At 33.9% G+C, this 22,776-nt stretch overlaps 1 protein-coding gene across 1 annotated transcript in view; it reads left to right on the top strand.

Annotated features, from left to right (window-relative positions):
- Positions 1-22,776, top strand: part of LOC148941655 (acetylcholinesterase-like) — a 71,401-nt gene that overhangs the window by 39,470 nt on the left and 9,155 nt on the right. Inside the window, exons 8-11 of the mRNA XM_089104497.1 lie at positions 3,077-3,154; positions 11,441-11,535; positions 17,644-17,806; positions 19,619-19,757. Coding sequence (XP_088960623.1) covers positions 3,077-3,154; positions 11,441-11,535; positions 17,644-17,806; positions 19,619-19,757 — 475 coding nt within the window. The remainder of the gene's footprint in view (positions 1-3,076; positions 3,155-11,440; positions 11,536-17,643; positions 17,807-19,618; positions 19,758-22,776) is intronic.

The raw sequence follows: 22,776 nt of genomic DNA on the forward strand, positions 1-22,776 counted from the left end.
TCCCTACCCCTCGGAATCAAGGTCCACCTCCAAAAATTAATTCCTGAATATGTTCCTGGACAAGAGAATGAACTTTTGACATAAGAAGGGACAATTTTTTTTTTCGAAATAAGTATTAATACAAGGGAAAGAAAATTTATGTCATCAGACAGAAAGGCGTGGAATAAATCAATATTATAAATGTTTAAAATAAACCTAAGTGTTAGTTTTGCATATTTAATGGGGCAACAGTGACAAAAAAAAAATATTATACTGCTCTAAAAAATTAATGATTTTGATCTAAACCTATGAGAAGGCGAAAGCCCCTAAAATGGTGTCTAAAAAATTGAATTATGCGCAATATTTCTGATAGATATAACACTTGGTTTTTAAAGTGCCTTTTTGCAATTGGATACGAAACTTACGTATTTGTTTGATCGCTAGACTGTTTTCTATTCGCCAGTGAAGCTCTTAAGCAGATTAATCAAGCAGTTTCCACCGAAAAAAATTTTAATCTATATGTGCTGATTTCATAATTTTAATAGCTTTTGATGATTAACGTTAAACTTAATTTATGTTTTTTTTTGGTTAAAACTCCTTTTTCTTAGAGTTTTGATTACTGTTGGTGCATGTTGCTCTTTATTTACTGTTTGTGTCTACTAACTGTTTGATTGATATCTATTTCCACGGACCAGCCTTAAATTTCAAACTGGACCAATGAAGTTTGTCAAACCTCGCTGCTTAGAATAAAGAGTTGCGATAAGTTGCTTTTATAAATTATAAAAGATCAAGCAACGAAGACGTGTAACGTCTTCCGAAGCATTGCTTCAAACAGGTCGCCTTTGAATGCAGTTGTCATTTTCTTTAAGAAAGAAATACTTTTTCTTTCACGGATTAGGTGAATATAAAAGCAGGACGGAAAGACGGACAGCTTTTATTTTTGTTTCTACTTAGAAAGGTCAACAGTAATATATTTTTCCCTGGTAAATGACAGGCATTTTTGCCGGCTGAGAGACCCCTAATTTTAATGTTTTGAAACTTAGGCCTCATGTAAGCCCTCTTGTAGCTGAAATCATGTAACTGGACCCCCGTGCAACTGAACCATCGTTCAACGGAAACCTCGTGTAACTCGAACCGGTGTAACTCAATCCTCGTTTAACTGAATCCCCGTTTAACTCAACCCCCGTTTAACTGAATCCCCGTTTAACTCAACCCCATTTAACTGAACCCTCATTCAACTCAACCCTCTTGCAATTTAATCCTCATTTAGCTGAAATCATGTAACTGAACCCTCGTGAAACTAAACCATCGTTCAACGGAAACCTCGTGTAACTCGAACCGGTGTAAGTCAATCCTCGTTTAACTGAATCCCCGTTTAACTCAACCCCCGTTTAACTGAATCCTCGTTTAACTCAACCCCATTTAACTGAACCCTCATTCAACTCAACCCTCTTCCAATTTAATCCTCATTTAGCTGAAATCATGTAACTGAACCCTCGTGCAACTAAACCATCGTTCAACGGAAACCTCGTGTAACTCTAACCGGTGTAACTCAACCCCCGTTTAACTGAATCCCCATTTAACTCAACCCCATTCAACTCAACCCCTTTGCAATTTAATCCTTATTTAACTGAACCCCGGGCAACTGAACTGTCGTGCAATGCAAACCCTGTTTTTTATTTTATGCTGCTTCAGTTCAAAACTATTTCAACCTCCCTCTTCTCAAAAGCAACAACTGATTCTTCTGTCTTATGGAACCTGAACTGAATGGAACTTGGGCCTGAACACAATTAAATCTTATTGTTGCAGCAGAAGATGCACCCTAGTAGAGATAAGACAGCGGCCCATAATAGCCAAAACGTTAAAAACAAGTTAAAAAAGAGTAGTATCTCGTGAGAAAAATTGGCCGTTCTTACCGATTCGGGAATTTTTTATTTATATTCATCTCAATAGTAGAAGTTTAATTGCGGAAAAAAATTTATAGGAATTTTAAAAAAGAACTGGAAACGCTGATAAGTGTCCTTTTTTCTGTTGTGTGTCTTAGGCTAGTAGGAAACTAGACCGTCTTAGAGAGTTATTTACGGTCATTTGAAAGCAAATACTCACATTTATGCACTTTTTACACTGTCGTCATGACAATACCATCATAAAATGGCACCAAAATACGATTTTTGTGTCATTTCGGGAGTCTAACGGCTTGGAATAGTAAATGATCTAAGACTGAAATTTCCATGATCAAAAAACCTTAAAATTGTGCTTAAAATCCTCCGCTTGAGGATTCCTTCACCTCCCAATCCTCCTCCTAGTCCTCCCACCTCCCAGTCCCAGAAATACTCCCCCTCCCAGTCCCTCTGAAAGTAGAAAAAAAAGAGTTTTTAAAAGAAAAATATCAAGTGAAAAAAAAAATCTGATTCAAATATAAAGCTGATTCTCTAATGATAACTGCTATTTATTTTCATACCAACAATAAAATAAATCAGGAACAAAATTCTTGAGAATTCTGAAAAAGTGCTTGAAACCCGAACGGCTCTTCTTTTTCTTTCTTTGAACGAAGGTTCAGTTGATTGGATTGAGTTGCACTGGGGTACAGTTAAACGGAATTTCAGTTGCACGAGGCCTCAGTTGTACTAGGATGCAGTTGCAAGGGGTTCGGTCACACGGTAGAGGATTTATTGTAAAAAAAAAGCCACAGGGCCATAGTAACAAACAAAATACTACTCCTAGCACAAATCAACATTTCAAGACCGTACACAAACGTTCTTTTTATTTTATTCCGGTTTGAAGATATTTTGATTTTTGATTTTTTCCCAAAATCTGCCTTTTCTTCTTCTATCGCTTACAAAATAGTTGGAAGTTGGACCTTTCGATATCCAAATAACCTTTTGATATACAAAAATCGTTTTTGTAAAATTTTGGAAGCCTAAAAAAAATTCTTTCAAAACAACTTGGTACTTAGTACTAACAGATTAAAAAATCTAAACTTATTTTTCAGTTAATTTTTGTAAATGTTTTATTGTTGGACGTGAATCATCACAGCAGTAATCATCAATTCATCACAGCATTAGCAGTAATCCAAAATGTATTCTTTCTTTTGCAGAGTACGTCTTGACAAAGAACAACAATAATCCGTTGCTCACACGTGGAATCGTCATTGAACTTCTAAAAACTCAAATAGGTAAATGTTTTTTTTCTTTACATACTATAAAGTGTCAAAACTTTATTGTTTTTATGACTTTTTTTTGGTTATTTTCCTAAGCTTGAGTTTCTTTACTTTTATGTAGAATTCAGGTTTCCGTACTACGAGAATGAAGCTGAAGCAGAGTTCTTCCGAATCTATAATGTCAGTAACACAATTTATTAATATAACAGGTCAATTGTAAATACTCTTGGAGACCTAAATTGATCAAATTAGATCAACTATGAATCCCTATCAGTCGAAGAACACTTGTTTTTCCTCTTTATGACTTGTCGGAAGTTAGCTGTCCCTTAGCAAGCCTAGTAGCTATAAAAAAAACTCGCTTTTAAGTTAAGAATGGACGTCTTCCGATCTTGAATCATCAAATACAATGGTGAAATCAGGCTTTTTCAGTCTGATACACTTTCGAGATTCGACTTTGTACCTACAGTAATGTGAAGAGTTTTCACCAGTGTTTTGCAGCCATAACCTAGACGCAGGGTTGCCACCCTTAGTGATTTCTCACTATTTCCAGTGATTTTTTATATTGCCCTTTAAAAAAAATCACTAAATCGGCACATAAATCACTAGATTATTGAAGAAAATTCACTAAGAATCACTAAAATCTAGTGTCTTTTTTTTTACCGGGTAGCAGCCCTGCCTGGACGTACGGACGTACGTGCGGGTGCACTAGAAGTACCAAACTTAGTATCTGTTTCCAGCAGAGACCGAAGCGGCAAAAGACCAGAAAAAATTTAGCTCGGAAAGCCTATTTCTGAAATTCTGTATCTTCATCCATTTCTTACGTTTCAAGAATGAAAAAAAATCACAATTATGCGATTTTTGCGAATGCTAAAAATATAGTTATTAGGCTTAAGCAGAGAACAGCCACAGTTTTTTTTTCAGCCAACCAACCCGATCGTTTGACTTTTTTTTAGTCCTGGTTGGAAATCGCCTTTTTTTACGATTACGTCTGTTTGATTTTTTTAGCCCTGGCACGTAATCGTTCCTTGTGCTTATATGTAAAGCTAATCTTACTGCTATGAGACATGGCAGTCAAAACAAAGTTAGGTACTTAACATATGGATAAAACGAATAAATATGTTCAGTTCCCTCCTTTAATTTAAATAACAACTGAATGGCTTTATCTGTTGATCCAAAGTGAAAAATATAATAAAATGGTGATTCGGCTCACATTAGTTGTGAGCTGTCCAGGCGATGTGAATTTGGCTCACGCACAATTGTAATTGAGTTTTTCCTGATAGCAATATACTGATTTGTTAATTTTAAGGCCGATTTTTTATTTTAAGAAATTTATGAAAACTGAAATATTATAAGTATTCTATACACTAAAACACAACATATATAATTATGAGTCCTCTTTCTTAAGTCCTATTAATTTTTCCATTAGAACCCACTGCGCTCTCATGTTGTTACAGAGCATATTTCAACCGGAAATCGTCCATTCGGGTAGATGAACAATTTCAACAAGCTGAACTGATGGAAAAAATGTCTCCGTCCAAAAAAAATATCAGTGAATCACCAAACCAATGGTGATTCACAAAAATACCAATTCGCCTCAACTGGTTCAGTTCTGTAAACTGAGTTCGCTGCAAAAATAAGCCCCTTAATAAAGGTGCTCTTTCTGCCTTCTGTTGTTCGCACTAGATATTTTTTGCTTCAATCAGGTAAATTAATATGAATCTTAGTTTACAGAATGTAAAAAGATCACATGAATTACTCATTATGTAAGAAGGGCTGTTTAAATCCACCCCCTAGAAAATGAAAAGTTCCCTATTAAAGCAAATACAATAAGTGGTTTTTAATACTTAGCTTCCCTCAAGTAAATGAATTGCCTATAGTGACACGAAAAAAATTATTTGATTTTTTTTGTCATACCAAATATTAGCCCCTTACCTCAAGGGAGTAGCTTACCGTTATATACTCAACAAGCTCAATTTATTTTTTCAATATATCTCTCCGTATCTTGTGTTTTTCTGAAAATATTTAGGCGTTTCATTTTTCTCCAAAAGGAGCCATCTATTCTTTTCACACTTCTAAAAAGAATTGGATTTTGCTTTTCTTATATATAATCTATTTTCTTGGTGGCCTACGAAACACTAATGGCTGCTAATGATAGCAAACGCAAAACAACAATAACAAAACATGTAAACAACATGTAAACAAAACATGCGTAAAACATGTAAACAAACAACATGTGAAAAACCATTGGAATAATTTTTATCGTTCATATTTCATTTTCCCAATTAAATAAAAAGTTGGATTTTGAGCTCTTGATGTACGATTTTTTTTTCTCGTGTCTTGGACACCTCAAAAAACCAATAGGCTGTTGATGCTATTAAAAAAAAAATGGGAACTCGTTTTTTCAGTTTTTCTGCTCTTTCCCAGTGTTTGTGTCTTGTAATATACCACCTTTTGGATTGGCATAATCAATCAATCGTAATGTGTGGAAACACACCTAAACAAGTAGAGAAAAACCCGGGGGAATTCTTTTTAGGAATTTTTTTTAGGAAATTTTTAGGAAATAAAATCCGCGACGTAGGTTTGGATTACTCACCGACTGTTTTACAAATCAGCTAACACAAAAAAAAATTAGTTGTAGAAAGGGCAGAAAAAGATTGAATCTGCAGTACTGCAGAAATATAAATGATTTAACAGTGAAATCTTCCTCAACTGGTCTAGAAATAAATGCCAGGAAGACTAAGGCTATGTCAAATTCAGTCATTAACAGTTTAGCAGCAAACCAATAAAAGGGACGCACTGACATTGAAGAAATGACTGAGTTTTACAACCTTGGCAGTGATCACACTCCATAGTAATTGTGCTAGAGATTGGCATTGTATATATGGGTAGTATTCTCTCAACTCTGTTGTGTATGGAGATACTCCGGGCGTTCCCAGAAGCTGAGACTGTGGCTACTCAATAATAAAGTCCTCTCGATGGTACTATAAGGCTGTGAATAAGTTACTTTATCTAGAGCAGTGGAAAACAGACTTGTATTTGAAAATAAACGTTTGGGGAAAATACTTGCAGTTTTGAAAGAGTACATATTACAGATATTAGAGCAAGGATAAAACAGTCCTTGATAATCAAGGATATTTGCACTGTAGATATTGAGACCACAAGGCTAGTATAAAGGCAGAAAGATTGTCTTTTGAAGTTTGAAGCTGGACATTGTCGGGCCGTCAGAAAATTAGTTGGCAGTGGAGGAATCTATATTGTTCCCCAGCAATAGATTCCGCTGTTCCTGCTTAGTATACCCCAGGGTGTGGGAGGACCTAAGTCTAAGTATGTAATTAATATTGAAAGTTAAAAATTGCTAACAAGTAAAAATGGCTATTAAATCCTATCAATATTGGAATCTAAAACTAAATCAGCGAAATGGCTTGGCCAACGTTTCCACGATGTCAGGTTCAGAACTGCGAGCTGGCAGAAGACTTAAGTGGCTCATACCTTAACCATGTACAAAACAGATCTGGGAAAAAAACCAATTACAACAAGCCAATTAGCAGTCGCAAAGTGGATTAACACCCTACAAAATCTTATTTAGGTGCTAAGACCACACTGACTGTAAACGACGTACGGAAAAAACAGAAAAAAAGGGAAACCGAGAGGGATAATTTCCATTCAGTGGAAAACTTTTGCTTAATTATCATGAATATGGTTCATAAGTATGTATGACAAACAAGAAAAAATTATATAATTAAATAACCAAGAAAACGAGAGTGATATCAGCAAGTGGATAGAAAAGAAGTGAAAAGGACAAAAGCAGATATTTCGGCAAAGACCTCCGCCAAGCTGTCTTCAGTGCTCAAAAAAGAGAAAAGCGGGATCACATAGAACACACTAATCGAGCAACAAATACAAGAAAAAAAAGCAAAGAAAAGAAAAGGAAACAAAATAAAAAAAACTCACTACTGAAATAGTCTATTTAGCCGGTAATCATGAGAAATAAGGATGTAAGCTGTGTTTGAGAGCTCTCTGGGCAGTAACTCTAGTTCCTCAGTAATATCAGGAACAAGAAATTTTGCATAAACTTTATCTCTTTTATATAAACGAGAAAATATCATGCTATCCGTTTAATTTATTGGATTGCCTAGGTACCAAAATTAGCACTGCGAGCCTCACTTTAAATGGCTTTGTGTTCAGAAATTAATAAACTGCTGCCAGGATTTTGAATCCCAAATGAGCACCGACCCGGGTACCAAAGACCCTTTCTTTTGGAACCCAAAATTATTATCTCTATCTAATACAGAGAATAACTCAAACCTTTAGTTCAAACTCATTCCTTTAGTTTTTGGCAGCCAATAGTTGAATCAGATTACACTCACTAATCCGATCTATTTGAGACAAATAAGGACCCTCACTTGGATGAATCATTCCAATGCATCCCTCTCTTTCCCAACTGAATACTTCCCTGACTTGAAATAAATCATAATTTGAAATTCCAAATAATATAGTGAGTAATGAAAACCGTCAGCGTAGTAACATGTGAAAGGATTTTTTGTCGATAGTTTGGGTGGAAATTCTGCATGTTGTAAAAACTCTGAAAGTGGAAACACCTGGCTAAATGTCCAAATTTCACATTTTGAACTGAAGTAAAGCTATGGTAAGCATTATTAATACGAAATAAGACGTGGTGTGAGTGTGGTTTAAGATTTTGGTTCATTGAAGCTTAGTGACAGTTATTAATTAATTATTAGCATACAAGATCAGTTTATGACATACTTTCAATTTCAAAACAAAACATGATGTACAGGAATGTTGGTCTTTTTCCAGATTATCTTACGCTTGGCAAACTTAAAGAATCTGTTAAGCCTGATTTGGCAGACTGCTAAATTTCATGAAGCTGATCAAGGATTTTAGAAGTTCAGAGAGAATAAAGTTTATTAACACTGCAATGCATATAAAAAGAGCGGTTGAGGTGGAGACTCTTCATCCTTGACATACTCTTTAATAGCTGAGTTTGGAGGTAGACTGGAGCTGCTACTGCTTTGCTAAAGATGTAAATAGTATCTCAATTTTTGAAGTATTTGAAGCTTCTTGAGTTTCTGAATTCTCAAAATTTTTAAAGTTCAAATTTTGAAAACTTGAAGAAATTTTTGAAGTTTTTTTGAGAAAGTTTTAGTGGGAAAACAGCTTATTCTAAAATAAGTAGAAAAGTAACTAAGTTGTGCCTCCCTTAGCACATCAACTGTATCGCAGGAGACATAGGTAATAATGATTTTTATAAAACTCTACCCCTTACTGCAAAAGTTAACCTATTTTATATATCATTCATTTGACAGTTTTTTCGAACTATATGCATAAACTAAAAAGCAAGTATTTGGGCTAATTTATTTGAGATCTACTTATTATAAGCATCTATCCAAGGTCATACTACCCGAAAAATTTGCACATGCAACAGCTTAAGGACCACCAACAGGGGTGTCGAATAGGTATGGAAGAGGGAAGGATCAACTGGTCTCCAAGACTTCGAAAATAAACCTCTTTTGGTGTTTTTAGATTTTAGATCTAGATTTTGAAAATACTCTCTTTTTTTGTATGTTCGTTTAAAAATTGGAAAAAATCCTTGCCCTCTTTATTATATTTTCATAAATGCCCTTGACAACTAGGCTAGACGGGCTTATTCATTGGTTTTTAACTAGTTTTTTCAAAAAATAGTTAAAATGTTTTGACATCCTGCATTACGCTACAACTCAATCAGCATTATAGCTAGACTGTTCAAGGTATTTAATTAGAACTAATGATGATTCGTCTCAAACAGTCACATAGAAAATATTATGTTTACACCCGTCTATAATCTTCTAGCGCCTATTTAATCTGATTCCTAAATTCCCAGAAAGAACGCTTTCTTATTTTTTTAGCTTTTGAAAGCTCAAAATTTATCCCTGGGCTAGGATCCCAACTAAAAAAATGGCAATATGAAAAGCATGGGGCACTCTCCCACGCTAAGCCCATGATCAAAGTCTTCAAGATGGGGCAAGAGAAACCTTTCACACTTAAACAAGCTGTTTTACACTAGGCCAACCTAAAAATTAAAAAAACCGTCATATTTATTGCTTAAAATTACCACAATCGTCATTAGCAAACTATTTAAAAATTTAAAATACGGAAGAGATTCAAGATCTGATCAAGCTTGAAGGGCTTTCTAGAAAAAGTCTAATGATTAATTAAAAAAAAATTATCAACCGCTCATCCACAAAATCTATTTTGTCACTGCAATTAACTTTCGTTTATCGACTTTACACAATTTAACATTATCTGATGTAATGTCAAATTCTAGGCAGGGGCTTAATTTTCTATAGGGCAGGAGGGGGACAACTGCACCTCCCAGACTTCAGTTTGCCCCATCGACCCCAGTTCACCCCCTCAGCTGAAATTTAGTTTCTCCAAAAATATTGTCAAAATTAAGATAAGCCTGCATAATTCAAGCATCCACAGAAACGGGTCAGTTTTCTTTAGTATATCTTTACCTTTATGGTACTCTGTGGCTCATTTTTCAGTTTTCACCGTCATTTTTACTTGTTTGTAGGAATATTGGCTCCAACTCTGCCCCCCCCAGGATTTTTGCGAAATTGCGCCACTGATTTTAGGTATCACTAGAGTATGCAAAGCATTGCCTGCATTATCAACAAAATTTGCTCCTTGGGATTACATAACCTGACATAACTCTCAAGCTATGCTAGTGTGAGAGGTTTTACAGCGAAGAGTGAGAAACCCATTATTTTTTCATTCAAATATCTGTTTTATATAAGTCGTCTTCGCTCGGGGTCTTTCTAGGAACGATACATAAAATGACAATCCCCCCCCCCCTTCGCTGGATGTAATTCACTTTTGTGTACTTTTCAGTTGTACTAGGTTAATTTTGAAAATAGTTGCTGAGGCAGACAAAATTCGTCACCATTTAGTAATTTAAATTGCCATTCTCTTCTTCCAGGACTGCTTCTATTGCTTACGTTACAACAACTGCCTGTGGTGATCTAGTGTTATATCCATATGAATCGTTGAGGCTAAAAGAAAAACAAGTTCATCAAAATTTTACCATCCCACTTCCTGTTTCCGCCTATTCCACCCTTAATCGCTTCTTCTGTATTTTAATAACATTATCATCTGTATATGAGGAACGCAAAATTTTGTTAATTTAGGGGAACCACAAAGTCTGAACGATCAAACGAATGGTTCGCCCGTACATAAAAAGGCGTCTTCAGTGTTAAAAGAAATCACAAGAGAGAAATACAAAAAACAAAACAAAAAACAACCAGAATCTAAAACTAAAAGAATACAATATATATATATATATATATATATATATATATATATATATATATATATATATATATATATATATATATATATATATATATATATATATATATATATATATATATATATATATATATATATATATATATATATAGCATTGTGTAAACAATGATAAAATATACATAACATATAAAATAAAAAGCCATAAAAAAAAATATCAGTTACTTTTTATGTTCATGGAAGTAGCTCACTATTTGTATACTGGAGTATAAATTTTATGTATATGTATTAGTTTGGCTATTTTATTTTCATATTTTATTGTATTCTTTTAGTTTTATATTCTAGTTGTTGTTTTTTCTCTCTCTCGTTATCTTTTAGCGTTTACTACGCTATGTTTTATGTTGGCGAAATATTCGTTTGATTGTCTCTTCTTCAGATTCATATCTTTTCTTTGTCACGATAGGCCAGTTCGGCTTTAGATTATCCTTTTAATTGAAGATTTGAGTGGAAAAAGTATTAAGCTACTAGAGCAGCAAATAAACCTGGAAATGATAAACCTAGACGATCTGGAAATGATCTAGGCTTCTATTTATCCAGTATGCTAAGAATAATAGGGTCAAATGAGTGACCTCTAAATGTATAGCAGAATCTTTTCCCTAAATATTATTTATTTATTATTTATTATAGTCATTATAATCATTATACTTTTATATTATCTATAAAATTATTATACATAATTATAATGTTTACATATTATATAAAATTATGTACTTTACATAATTATTATATTATATTACTAGATATTATTTATTATGGTTTTTAAATCATGTAATAATTTAAGAACTAAATAAGAGAAATTGTTAAATTAGACTTAATTATCTAATTAATCTCTAGAATCTTTTGTGTCGGAAAGGTGTTAATATACTTTATGTTTTATTTTCCATTTTTTACTAATGCCTAATTAATATATGTTTTATGTGTATTTATTTTTTTTATTAGAGAATATTCCTGACCTTTTGATTGACCTTCTGGATCATGAATTTTTTGACGGAAGATTGGCAAGAGATGGAGTTCCTGTTGACATAGCACTTGATGTGAGTCTTAATAATACTTTTATTAAAAAAAAAAAAAAAAGATCTTTTTCATGTTTAATCTGACAAGCAATGTATGTAGTTGCATTTAGCCTTAATTTCTTAATATCTACTAAACAAATTTGAAGCGGGTTGAATGACAAAATTCGAGGGTCAACCATGTTCGGTATCTTACCTCAATAATGTTGTATAGTATAGTGGGCCACCATCTGAAATGTCAATTTTAGCCTTTGAGCTGGATACTTTTAACTTATGATTTGTATTGTTAGCCACGAGAATTATTTGAACACTATTCTAAATATGAGTTCAATGAACATACTACTAGATTCTTAGAACAGACTCGTCCAAACTAGTTATAATCGGCAAAATACTCACTGCTTGCCCATCTTACTCTGCCTCTTTTCCTCCCTCTCTGTTTCCCTATCTCTCCCTATTTCTCCATCTCTCCTCGCACCCTATCTATCCCTCTCGGTAAATATTGAACAGTCGACATTTCTGATCTACGAATAAAGTTAACATATCCCTCGATGCCTTTTTATGCTTTTTCTTTGTTTCTTCTTGAACGGCTACTTTTCAAACTGTCAGTTTTTTGTTTAATAAAGTTTAATCCAATTCAAATTCAATTCAACTCAATTTCGGAATATAATGATCGCTAAAGTTCACATACCGCTCGATGCTTTTTTTATGCTATTTCGGAATATAATAATCACTTTTCTCTTAGTCTCTTACTCTCTATATTTTAGTCTCTCTCCTTGTTTCTCGGTCTCCTTTCCATTGTCTCTCTTTGGGTTTACATCTCCACCCTAGTAAAATCAGTGTTAAACGTTTAGATAATTTGTCCGTGATTTCCGTCTATATGTACAATTTTTTGCTCGCTCAATATGGCTGATATTTGTTTATTTGAAGATCCGGAGATAGCTTTGATGGATTTTTAAAATGAATAGCCTTTTTAATCAATCAAAGAAAGAATTAAATAAGAAATAATTCTAAAAGCCATTTGCAGGGCCACTCTAAAATAATTCTCGGCCCGTGATAAACTAGAGTAATCAGAAAGAGTAAAAGTAAGAGGAATAAAAAGTTTGTCCATTTACGTAAACAAAATATATTAGTTTACATCAATCTGCAATGTGTGTTCCAACAGGGTTGCCATTAACACGAATTTTCATTTCAATTGAAAAGGTTGTATAAGACCTTTATATTTTTTTTCACAATATTCTACAATTTTTACAACCTTCAACTTTTTTCACAAATTTTTTTACAATGTACGAATTTACAATACACCAGAATATGATAAAAATATAATACTTTAGTAGATAAATTATGGAAATTACAACAAACAATTATAGAAAGCAGGCATGAACGCCCATAAGGGGGGCAGGGGGGCTTGTTTTTATATTTTTGTTCTGAGATTTCTATTATATAGCATTAAAAGTGCCAATTAGACGTGGTTTGCACCCCCCCCCTGGAATTCAGCTTATGGGCGCTCATGAAAGCAGGCCACCCAGAACCAATTATATTAAATACCTAACCAGTCTATATATTAAATATTTTAATTCAAATGTACCTGCATAGTAGTGTATCTTACTCAGGCTAAGCTGATTATCTCGGAGTACATTCAGAAAAATCGGTTTTAAACAGATCAAGAACAACGGTGTGGTTAAGATAATACGTAAGTATCAAATATTTTTCTTTGAAGGAGGAGTAAGAGTGAAAATAAAGAATCCCGCCAAATGCTTTTAAATTTGCCTTTTAAATAACAGAAGAAATTCATAAGAGCTACAAATTAATAATGGATCGTAATTTGATTTTATTCCAAGTCCATAAAACTGTTTCAGATACCATCCTTATTTGGGTAACAGAGGCGCAAATTTAGGGTGGGGAGGCAATATCTCCCATAGATTTTTCACTCCTTCCCCTTGCATTATTGAACAATACCTTTTTAAAGTATTTTAACTGAACAAAAATCGAAAAACAACAAAATTAACCCCATCCCAACATTTGAATTTTTTTTTTGCATCATTGTTAAAAAAAAAATTAAGAGAAGAACAGTGTGGTTTTACGAAGGAGAGAGGATACCTCGACCGAATTTTCCCTCCAAGATTAAAAATTGAGAAGTGATAGTCATCAAGCCCCAGTCTTCTGTCTTATAGATTGTGAGCAAGCGTTTGATTCAGCTGAAAGAATAGCTTTAGAGAAGGTCCCATCCTTGTAAATCCTTCCCATCTTTGTGGAAAAAAAAAATTAAATTGGATAGTGCTATGTGCCAGACAACATTGCTGCGGTTAATGTAGGAAATGAGGTTAGTCGCTTGTTTCGTATTAAATCAGGAGCTAAGCAGGGTTGTGGTCTATCCCCATTTATATGGATCACTTTGATTAACTTTGCCCCAAAGGGCACAGAAAAGACAATGGGAGGACATGGAACCGGCTGGGGAAGTAAAATTCTCCTAGAATTAGATTATACTGATGGTTTAAGTATCTTAGACAGACATATTAGCAAAATGAAGGAATTTTTGGAGGTTTTGAGAGTCTACAGTGCAAAAATAGGTTTGAAAATTAATGTTAAGAAGACTAAGTCACTAAGGCTAGGAATAAGTGAAGATGAAAAGGTGACGATGGGTAATGAAAAGATTGATCTGGTGGGCAGCTTCATTTACCTTGGTAGTATTATTAGTAAAGATGGTAGAAGCAGTGAAGATGTTAAAAGTAGAATAGCCAAGGCTCAGAATTTTGTAGAGTTTTCTAGAGAATTTGCGGATTGTTTTGGGTATCTTACTGTCTGACCGTATCTCAAACAGTAAGATGTACGAAAAATTTGGTTCAGTTCTGCTTTCTTGGACTATAATGAAAGAAAGTTAAAGATGGCTAGGACACGTTCTGCGGATGACAGATTTCCAATGGCTGAACATCTAGGGCCAAGCAAAAAGCAGATCGTCCCCGAACGGGGTGTTCAGACGTCGTAAGGAAAGATTTAAGAAATATGGGAACTTCTTGAGAGGACGTAAAGAGGGAGACATTGAATAGACGGGGACAGAGGAGGAGTGTGTGCAGCCCGGTTGTCCAAGTCGGGTTGATGCTGTATTGAGTTGTTAGTAGTAGCTCTAAAACTTTTTTTTCACCAGCTCGCAAATAATTATGAGAAAAGTACCATTATTTTATTCAACAGCTTCTCGAGAGAACTTGCCCTTTACTCACCTAATGCATCTATGTTATACAGAACATGTAAAAGTTGTAAATTGTTGGTTGATAAGGCGAACACGGAAGCACAAGTTTCCCTCCAATCATCTATAGGCTTAAATATCCAAAGTCAAGTATTGTTATTGTATTCATTTGAAATTAGGGGTTAATTCTATCAAAGCCTGCTGTTAATTTTTTAAACGAACTTTTAACAAACATATAAAATTAAATAAAACATAGCACCGAAAGACAATATTAATTTACCTTGCATCGTAAGTTATAATTTTTGAGAGAAAAAACAAACAAACAGAAGATACAAAGAGAGAGCGAAAAGAATGTAGAAACCGTTTAGTGCACAAAACTTTTATTAGCGCCCACCCCCTTGTCTCCGACAAAATTTTCAGGCCAAATGTTAACAAAATTTGCATTAATTAAAAATGTTATTTTCAATCTAGTCATTATTTAATAATTTATTTTTTAATTATTTTTATTTATGATTTAATTATTTTAATTATTATTATATTTTAATTTATTAATCAATTAATATTATATTATTTTTTTCATTTATTAACTGCGCCCTCTACTTAATTTTAATAAAAATGAAATTTCAAAAATTACAAAATGATAATAACCGTTACATTATTTGTTTGAAATTTTGCACTCCTAAAATTTCCACATCCGGGACAAGTGCTCTGTCCCTCCCCTAAACCGCTACTGGAAATACTTCGGCTTGTATTGGAAACACACAAACAAGTCCTTTCGTACTAGGTTAACGTCACCATGTACTAGGTTAACCATGATAATCATCGTTTAAAAGCGTCACTATCATTATAAGCAAAATATTCACACACACACAAAAAAAAAAAAAAAATATACAGAATGGAGATTAAAATTCAAGCTGTGATCAAGCATTAAATACTCTCTTAGAAAATTTTCCTAATTTATTTTCAGTATTCATTAACTGCTCACCAGGAATTTCATTTTGTTGCTGCTTTTTACTTTTGGCTGTTGACGTTTCCGTAACGTAACATAAACTGATGTAACGTAAGTTTCTAAGAAGAATCAAAGTCTACTGTTTGCGTTACGGGCAAAATTTGCTCCTTAATATTACATAACGTAACGCAAAGTCTTAAGCTATAGCTAGTATGAAAGATTTTACATTAGGGCCGTTTTTTAGCACTAAGATCTTACATCTAAGATCTTTCATCTTTCTGCAAAGATTATCGATTTTTCAACTCATCTTTGTTCTAAGATTTTAGCTCACTGATGTTAGCAAAATACGTGAAAGACGCCATCTTTCTGCCATATAGAACAATGATGAGAGAACTTTGATGATCTACTCATCATTAGGCCCGTTTTTTAGCACTAACATATTACATCTAAGATCTTACATCTTTCTGCAAAGATTATCATTTTTTAACTCATCTTTGTTCTAAGATCTTACAGCTCACTGATGTTAGCAAAAAATGTGAAGACCGCCACTGTTCTGCTATATAGAAAAATGATGAGAGAACTTTGATGATCCACTCATCATTGTTCTCAGACTACTGATTAGAGCTGAATGATGAACGATGTTTGAACAAAAACGACCAAAGATGTAAGATATTTGTTCAAAGATTTCACTTTTAAGCGTTTTCTGACAAAAGATGTAAGGTCTTAGCACATTGATGAGTGAAAAAACAGGCCTACTGTTCTCAAACCGCTGATCAGACCAGAATTATGAAAGACGTTTGCATAAAAACGACCAAAGATGTAAGATCTTAGTTCAAAGATTTCACTTTTAAGTGTTTTCTGACTAAAGATGTAAGATCTTAGCACATTTATAAGTGAAAAAACGACCCTATTGTTGCGTGAACGAACCATTTATAGCTAAGATGCATATGGCTGAACACTGGTCCTAAGGTTAGAAGAACCTTCTCTAAATTCTTCTGTCTGCTGAATCAACCACCCGTTCATGATCCCAGGACTAAGTAAATTCAGCCACATTAATCTAAGCATGAGGATTTTGTCATCAAATCATTCTAAAAACCATTTTGGCACAAACCATATTGTGCTGCCATTAAAACTTCATCTATGGCACATCTTAGTCTAATAGGGATCATAGTCTAATAGGCTACAGAAAAGAGGCTTTCTACTGAAACAGTCTAATAGGTTACCTAGTCTAATAGGCTACAGAAAAGGGGTTTTCTACTAAAAAAAGGCTTTAATAGGCTACCTAATCTAATAGGCTACAGTAAAGGGGCTTTCTACTTAAAAAAGTCTAGTAGGCTACAGAAAAGGGGATTTCTACTAATAAAGTCAAATAGGCTACCCAGTCTAATAGGCTACAGAAAAGGGTCTTTCTACTAAAAAAGGCTCTAATAGGCTACCTAGTCTAGTAGGCTACAGAAAAGGGGCTTTCTACTAAAAAAAGGCTCTAATAGGCTACCTAGTCTAATAGGCTACAGAAAAGGGGCTGTTTATTAAAAAAAAAAGGTTCTAGATTATTCAAAATCTATTGAAACAAAATTGGACTTTGCAAGAAATTGGATTAAGGAACCAATAAATTTACTCTAAGAAACTCTATTCTAAAGTTCTAAATTATCTGTACATAACGTAAATATATACACACGAACAGTAGCGACAAATTTCTTCAGAAATGACAAACATCATAGCGCGCCGAATGGGAAGTCCCCAGTACATCAGAGAAATAGTTTCAGTTGCTACCTGACATTCGATCAGATCATTCTCGTCGTAATGCGCTAAACATTTGTCATTGCGCCTGGGCGAAGAGGTAGAGTCATGAAGAGAGTTCTAGATTGATGTATTTAAAAAATATTAAATGGATAGTATATGACATTTCACTACCGCTCGTACATATATGCTGTGTTATCTAAGGGTAAATGGAGGAGTTTATATGTCTTGTATTTACATATGTGATTTTTTGTCTTTTCAGGCCAGCAATGACTTCACATTTCGATCAGCTGCATTTCAAACTGCCTCATTGTATTCGAGAACAGCCCCTGTGTATTTTTTCAGTTACGAATATCCCGCTGATGTTACACTGTCAAAAGTTTTAAATGTGTTCGGTATCTACGAATCCTATGTTGGTGGAAGGGGTAATTCTATTTTCATTTCGTATTTCTATTTTTTTTTTATTTCTCTTTCCTGATGCTGAAACGAAATTACTGTGAAACGAAGTACAATTCTAGAATTATAGTGCAATTCAACAGAGCTGCCAAGCAGTCGGCTCCAAAATTTTTCATTCATCACAAAAATACTCCAAGCACCAAGAATCTTTTATAATATCAGGGCTGCCCAAAATCAGAAGACATTAATTCATTTCTTAGTTGGAACTCATGATAGAACTGTGTTTTTTTCTCACATGACTAAGCAAGATGAACTATATGGCTTAAATACAGGCACATAAACCCTAATATTTAGAACATTCTTCTGAAATCTTTACGAACTTGTCTATATTTTCTTGCATTTTCCATCTAATTCACCAATTTTTTTGGCGCTCTCTTCAAATTTTACTCCCTAGATAGAAAGGTATTCCCCCCTTGAAACAAAATCTAGCGCATATGCCATTTGTACTAGTAACTTTTTCACACTTTATAAGACATCTTTTTCTATAACTAAAATTTTAAAGTGGAGTACTCAGTTTAGGACCGCCATTAATTAAGATTAATTTTTTTTTACTTTTATTTGGATTTAGTCTTCCTAATATCTCTAACTAGCTGCTAGTACCCAATAAAATTTTTTTTGATGGTATCAAGCAGCTTATGTATTTCCAGTGATGGCGCGAAATTTTTTTTTAAATTTAAATTTGCAAAGCTTATAACTTTGTTGAAAATTCAAAATGTTCACATGAGCAATATCACCATCCAATTTTTAGTTGTCTCAAAGTAGATGTCACTATAAAGCTCCCTACCGCACTACAAAAAAAAACAGCATTCTGGTGACAAGAATAACGAATAACACCGAAATGATAGCGCCAGTGAGAGCTACTTTGCCCTGTATAATTTGCATTATAATAAGGGAAAAAGTTGCACTAGCAAGGAGCAAGAGGATCTTGGCCCTATCACAAAAATTGCCTCTCGTCCTTTAAGGACTTTCCTCTTTCTGAGAAACTTACGAATTGTAGGTTAATCATCTTTACTAACTCATTTCAGGCTCTTTTTTTTATCAGCAGTGCCATTCTAGTTTTTTTGGCATACGAGACCTAGTTATTTTAGGGAGGGGTGGGGGGGGATGAAGAAAAAGCTTTTATGCATCTTCTTCAAGTAAAATTTCCACCTTTGTATTTTTATACTATGTTTTAATTATTAGAGGGGGACAGGGACAGGCCTCTCCCCCTTTAAGTGTCTCCATAATTATCATACAAAAATGAATTTAAGGAAATATTGATACTGACGAGATATTAGCAAAAATAGAATTTGCACAATGTCTTGAAGAGCTTACTCTCTCTCTCTTTCTATTTTATCCCTCCCTTCCCCCTTTTTTCAAGTTAGAGAGGAGTGGGTACTTCTCCCTGAAGTGACCTCCCTAATTGTCAAACTAAAATATATCTTGGAAAAACACTGACAGTAAAGAGCTATTAACAAAAATAGAATTTGCTAAATCTTCTGTGCTCTCTCTCTCCCTCCCCGCCCCTCTCTATCCTTCTCTTTCTCCCTATTTTAGAAATTAATCTCTCTCTCTATCTCTTTTTCATACCAGAAAGAATGCTTAGGGAAAATATTGATACTGACGAGTAAATAAGAAAATTAGAACTCGCTCAACCTTCTGAAGATCTAGTATATTTTTCTGACGATATTTAAATTACCGACACAATCAACAACTTTGAGTAGGCAGGAATATTTTTTTTTGGACAGCTTATATACAGCTGTTCTCTGAATGTTACTTAATAAAATAAAATGTGATTTCAGCAAAAGTGGAACATGGTGACGATCTACCAATGCTGTTCCCGATTCGAGGTGGTCCCCAGGAAATACGACTTGTTTCAGAGAATGATGCACAAATCCGTGAACTAGTTTCAGAACTCTGGACAAATTTTGCCAAGACTAAGTATGCAATAGTTTTCATTTTTAAATTCAAAAGAAGGGTCTCTGATGTATTTTAAATTTGAAAAAAAAGAAAATCCTTCCCATAATTTAGAAAACTAGTTAACTAGTTTTCTAAATTCTGGGAAGGATTTAACTTCATTGGGGCAACAAAGTGGGGTTTATTAGATCCCACGTACTTGCGGAAGCTCATATGGGGGACGTACTAACCAGAGTTTGGAAATGAGATTATTACAACATAAAGATTCTATTTCTCCAGCTTTAAAGCAAGATTCTAAGTCTGAAGATTTTACTTCAGCCCTTTCAGAACATATTTTCAATAAAAAAAAAAAAAAAAAAAAAAATTATTGCAAAATAGCCCAGTGGCATTAATTCACAGAAAATATCCCCCCGCTCCTGACAAAGACAACAAACAAAACAAATCATCATTTGCAGATCTAGTCATCATGCTAATCTACTGTAGATTTTACAGTAGAATTTTACAGTAGATTTTACAGCAGATTATCTTTTTCTTTTGATATTTTATGACTTTCTTTTTATTTTAAGAATTTAATCTGGCGTGTTTCTCTATTGTTTTTAAATTAAGAAATCAAGATTTTAATATTTAGCTTCTTTTTTTAGATTATAGCTTTTTTCCTTTTTTTTATTGTTTCTTAGGTTTTTTGCCTTTGGAATTTTCTATTTTACAACTTGCTGTTTGCTTTAGAAATTTAGGCTAATATGCGTCTTTATCGGTTTGATATTTTATATAATTAAGATTTTAAATTATACTTTGTCACCTTTTATTATTTAATTTTAAAATTCAATTTTCATTTTAAAATTCAATTTTCAATTCAATTTTAAAAGGGCAAACAAAAACACGGCTTAAAAAGACAGTCATTAGTTTCCAAAGAAACAGCCAAAGGCAAAACTCAGGGACGTTTGCACGGGAATTGGCCTCAGGAACCAGCCCCTCCCCCCCCCCCAAAAAAAAATATATATCATATTCCTGGGTGTTTCTAGGCAGTTCTTGTTCGAGTTAAGTATTGATAGTATGTATGACTATCAATACGACGAGACTAAGTATGTAATAGTTTTCAGTTTTAAATTCAAAAGAAGGGTCTCTGATGTATTTTAAATTTGAAAAAAAAGAAAATTAAACTTTAACGTAAGCTTCTGCATTTAAACAAAAGCTCTGGATCGCTTTGAGGCTTAAGCCTCGAGAATATTTCTATTTTCTTGATATTTCTATGATATTTTTTAATATTTATTATTTACTTATTGTTTTTTTATCAATATTTCATATTTATTTAAGTCGACGATGCCATCAATTGTTCAATCCTTCTAATATGACTGGTTTGAAAGGTATTGATTTGAAGATAGTGGGTAAGACACTGAATTTTTGGACGGACTTTGATCTGAACAGCATTAATCTCAACAGCATTTATTTGTTCTGAAATGCAGTCATTCCATCGAGGCAGTAAGACACTGACTTTTCAGACGAAGATTTTAACTATTCAGCTTGTTCTTAACTTTCGCGTCAGATACTGATGAAACACGCCAAATTCAAGACTTTAATCCTTTTGTATAAAGAGGATTTAAACATACGACAAAATATTTGGGGGGTAAGATGTCCTGCTATTTGGTTGACAACAAACCGTCTATTTTGAAGGTTTGGCACCTTATAAATAACCCAAGAAACATATTGAATTGTATTAAGCGTAATATCTTCTAATGGCCTCTTCAAAGTAAACATTTACGTATCCGACATTATTTAATGTCCTGATATCTTAGCGAGGGAGAGGACAGCTTGAGGAAGGCGAGGTAGAACGGTGAGGAAGCGGTGAGGTAGCGGTGAGGAAGAACAACTCGTAGTAGTTAAGCATCGCACGTCCCACCAAGATCAACTGCGTTCAGCTCTCCTGGTACGGCTGGAAGTGTATAAGCTTGCATTAAAAAACCGCCGAAGCGCTTCACCGATGATGGACATCGCCATAGAAGGTCATTGTCAACTGGTTTTGTCGAAAGGTTCCTCTTGTTTAGAAGACTGCCTCAATCTATGGAGGATATGTAACTTACCCTGAGTGCAGAAACTTTAATGGCGCAAAATTTATAATAATAATCTAACGGTTATAACTATTTTGTAATTTTTGAAATTAATTTTTATTAAAATAAGGTAGAAAACGCATCAAATAAATGATAATAGTTAATAAACTGTTAATGATTAATAAAATAAAAATAAGTTAAAAAATAAACAGTAATCAAATAATGCCAATTAGATAATTAAATGAAAATAAAAAAATTAAAAATAATCGAATATAAATTATTAATAAATTGAATATTATTTTGTTAATAAATGCAAAACTTTGTTAAAATTTGGACTGAAAATTTTTTGGGAGACAGGAGGGGGAAGGGGGTACTGATCAATATTTTGCCCCGGGCACAAGATATGCCAGAACTGCCACTGAGAAAATTATGCAGAGGCTTCAAGCAGGAAGCTTCAAGCGATCTATGTTTTGCTGTTTTACATTGACTGGTAAGATACAACATACTAATGCTGACTTACATAATTTTTCAAATCTGATATACATGGGACTTCATGCAGGAAAAGCTAAGTATATTCTAGTACAGTCACTGTTGAGAGAACGTTTGAACAAGTGGAAGCTCCAAGTGCTTCAATTTGTTTTTAGTAGTTGAGGATCCAAGGAAGCTAATGACATCGTATAAGCTAATCCAAACCCTTTAATGATATGTCAGTTTTGAAGGATATGCCATAAATTTTATCTTCCCCTTCAAGATATTGAAGATACTAATGATTTAAGTCTCAAGATTTAGGTCTAATAGCGCATATCTCTCCCAGAGTTCAAGTGGGACCTATTTTTATCTCCGGGCGACATTTAAAATATTTTCGAATCGTTTTTACTAAAGATGTTAGGAATCTTATCAGAAGGTGTAAAAATTTGAACAGACTGGTGGGGCGGAGGAACATGCGCAGCTGAGTTTGCCTCAGGCGGCTTAGATTCCTGTCTTTATAAGTTATTAGT

Source organism: Artemia sp. Qi Xiang Cuo, chromosome 18 (genome assembly GCF_049724085.1).
Source record: "Artemia sp. Qi Xiang Cuo chromosome 18, ASM4972408v1, whole genome shotgun sequence".
Taxonomy (NCBI): Eukaryota; Metazoa; Arthropoda; class Branchiopoda; order Anostraca; family Artemiidae; genus Artemia; species Artemia sp. Qi Xiang Cuo.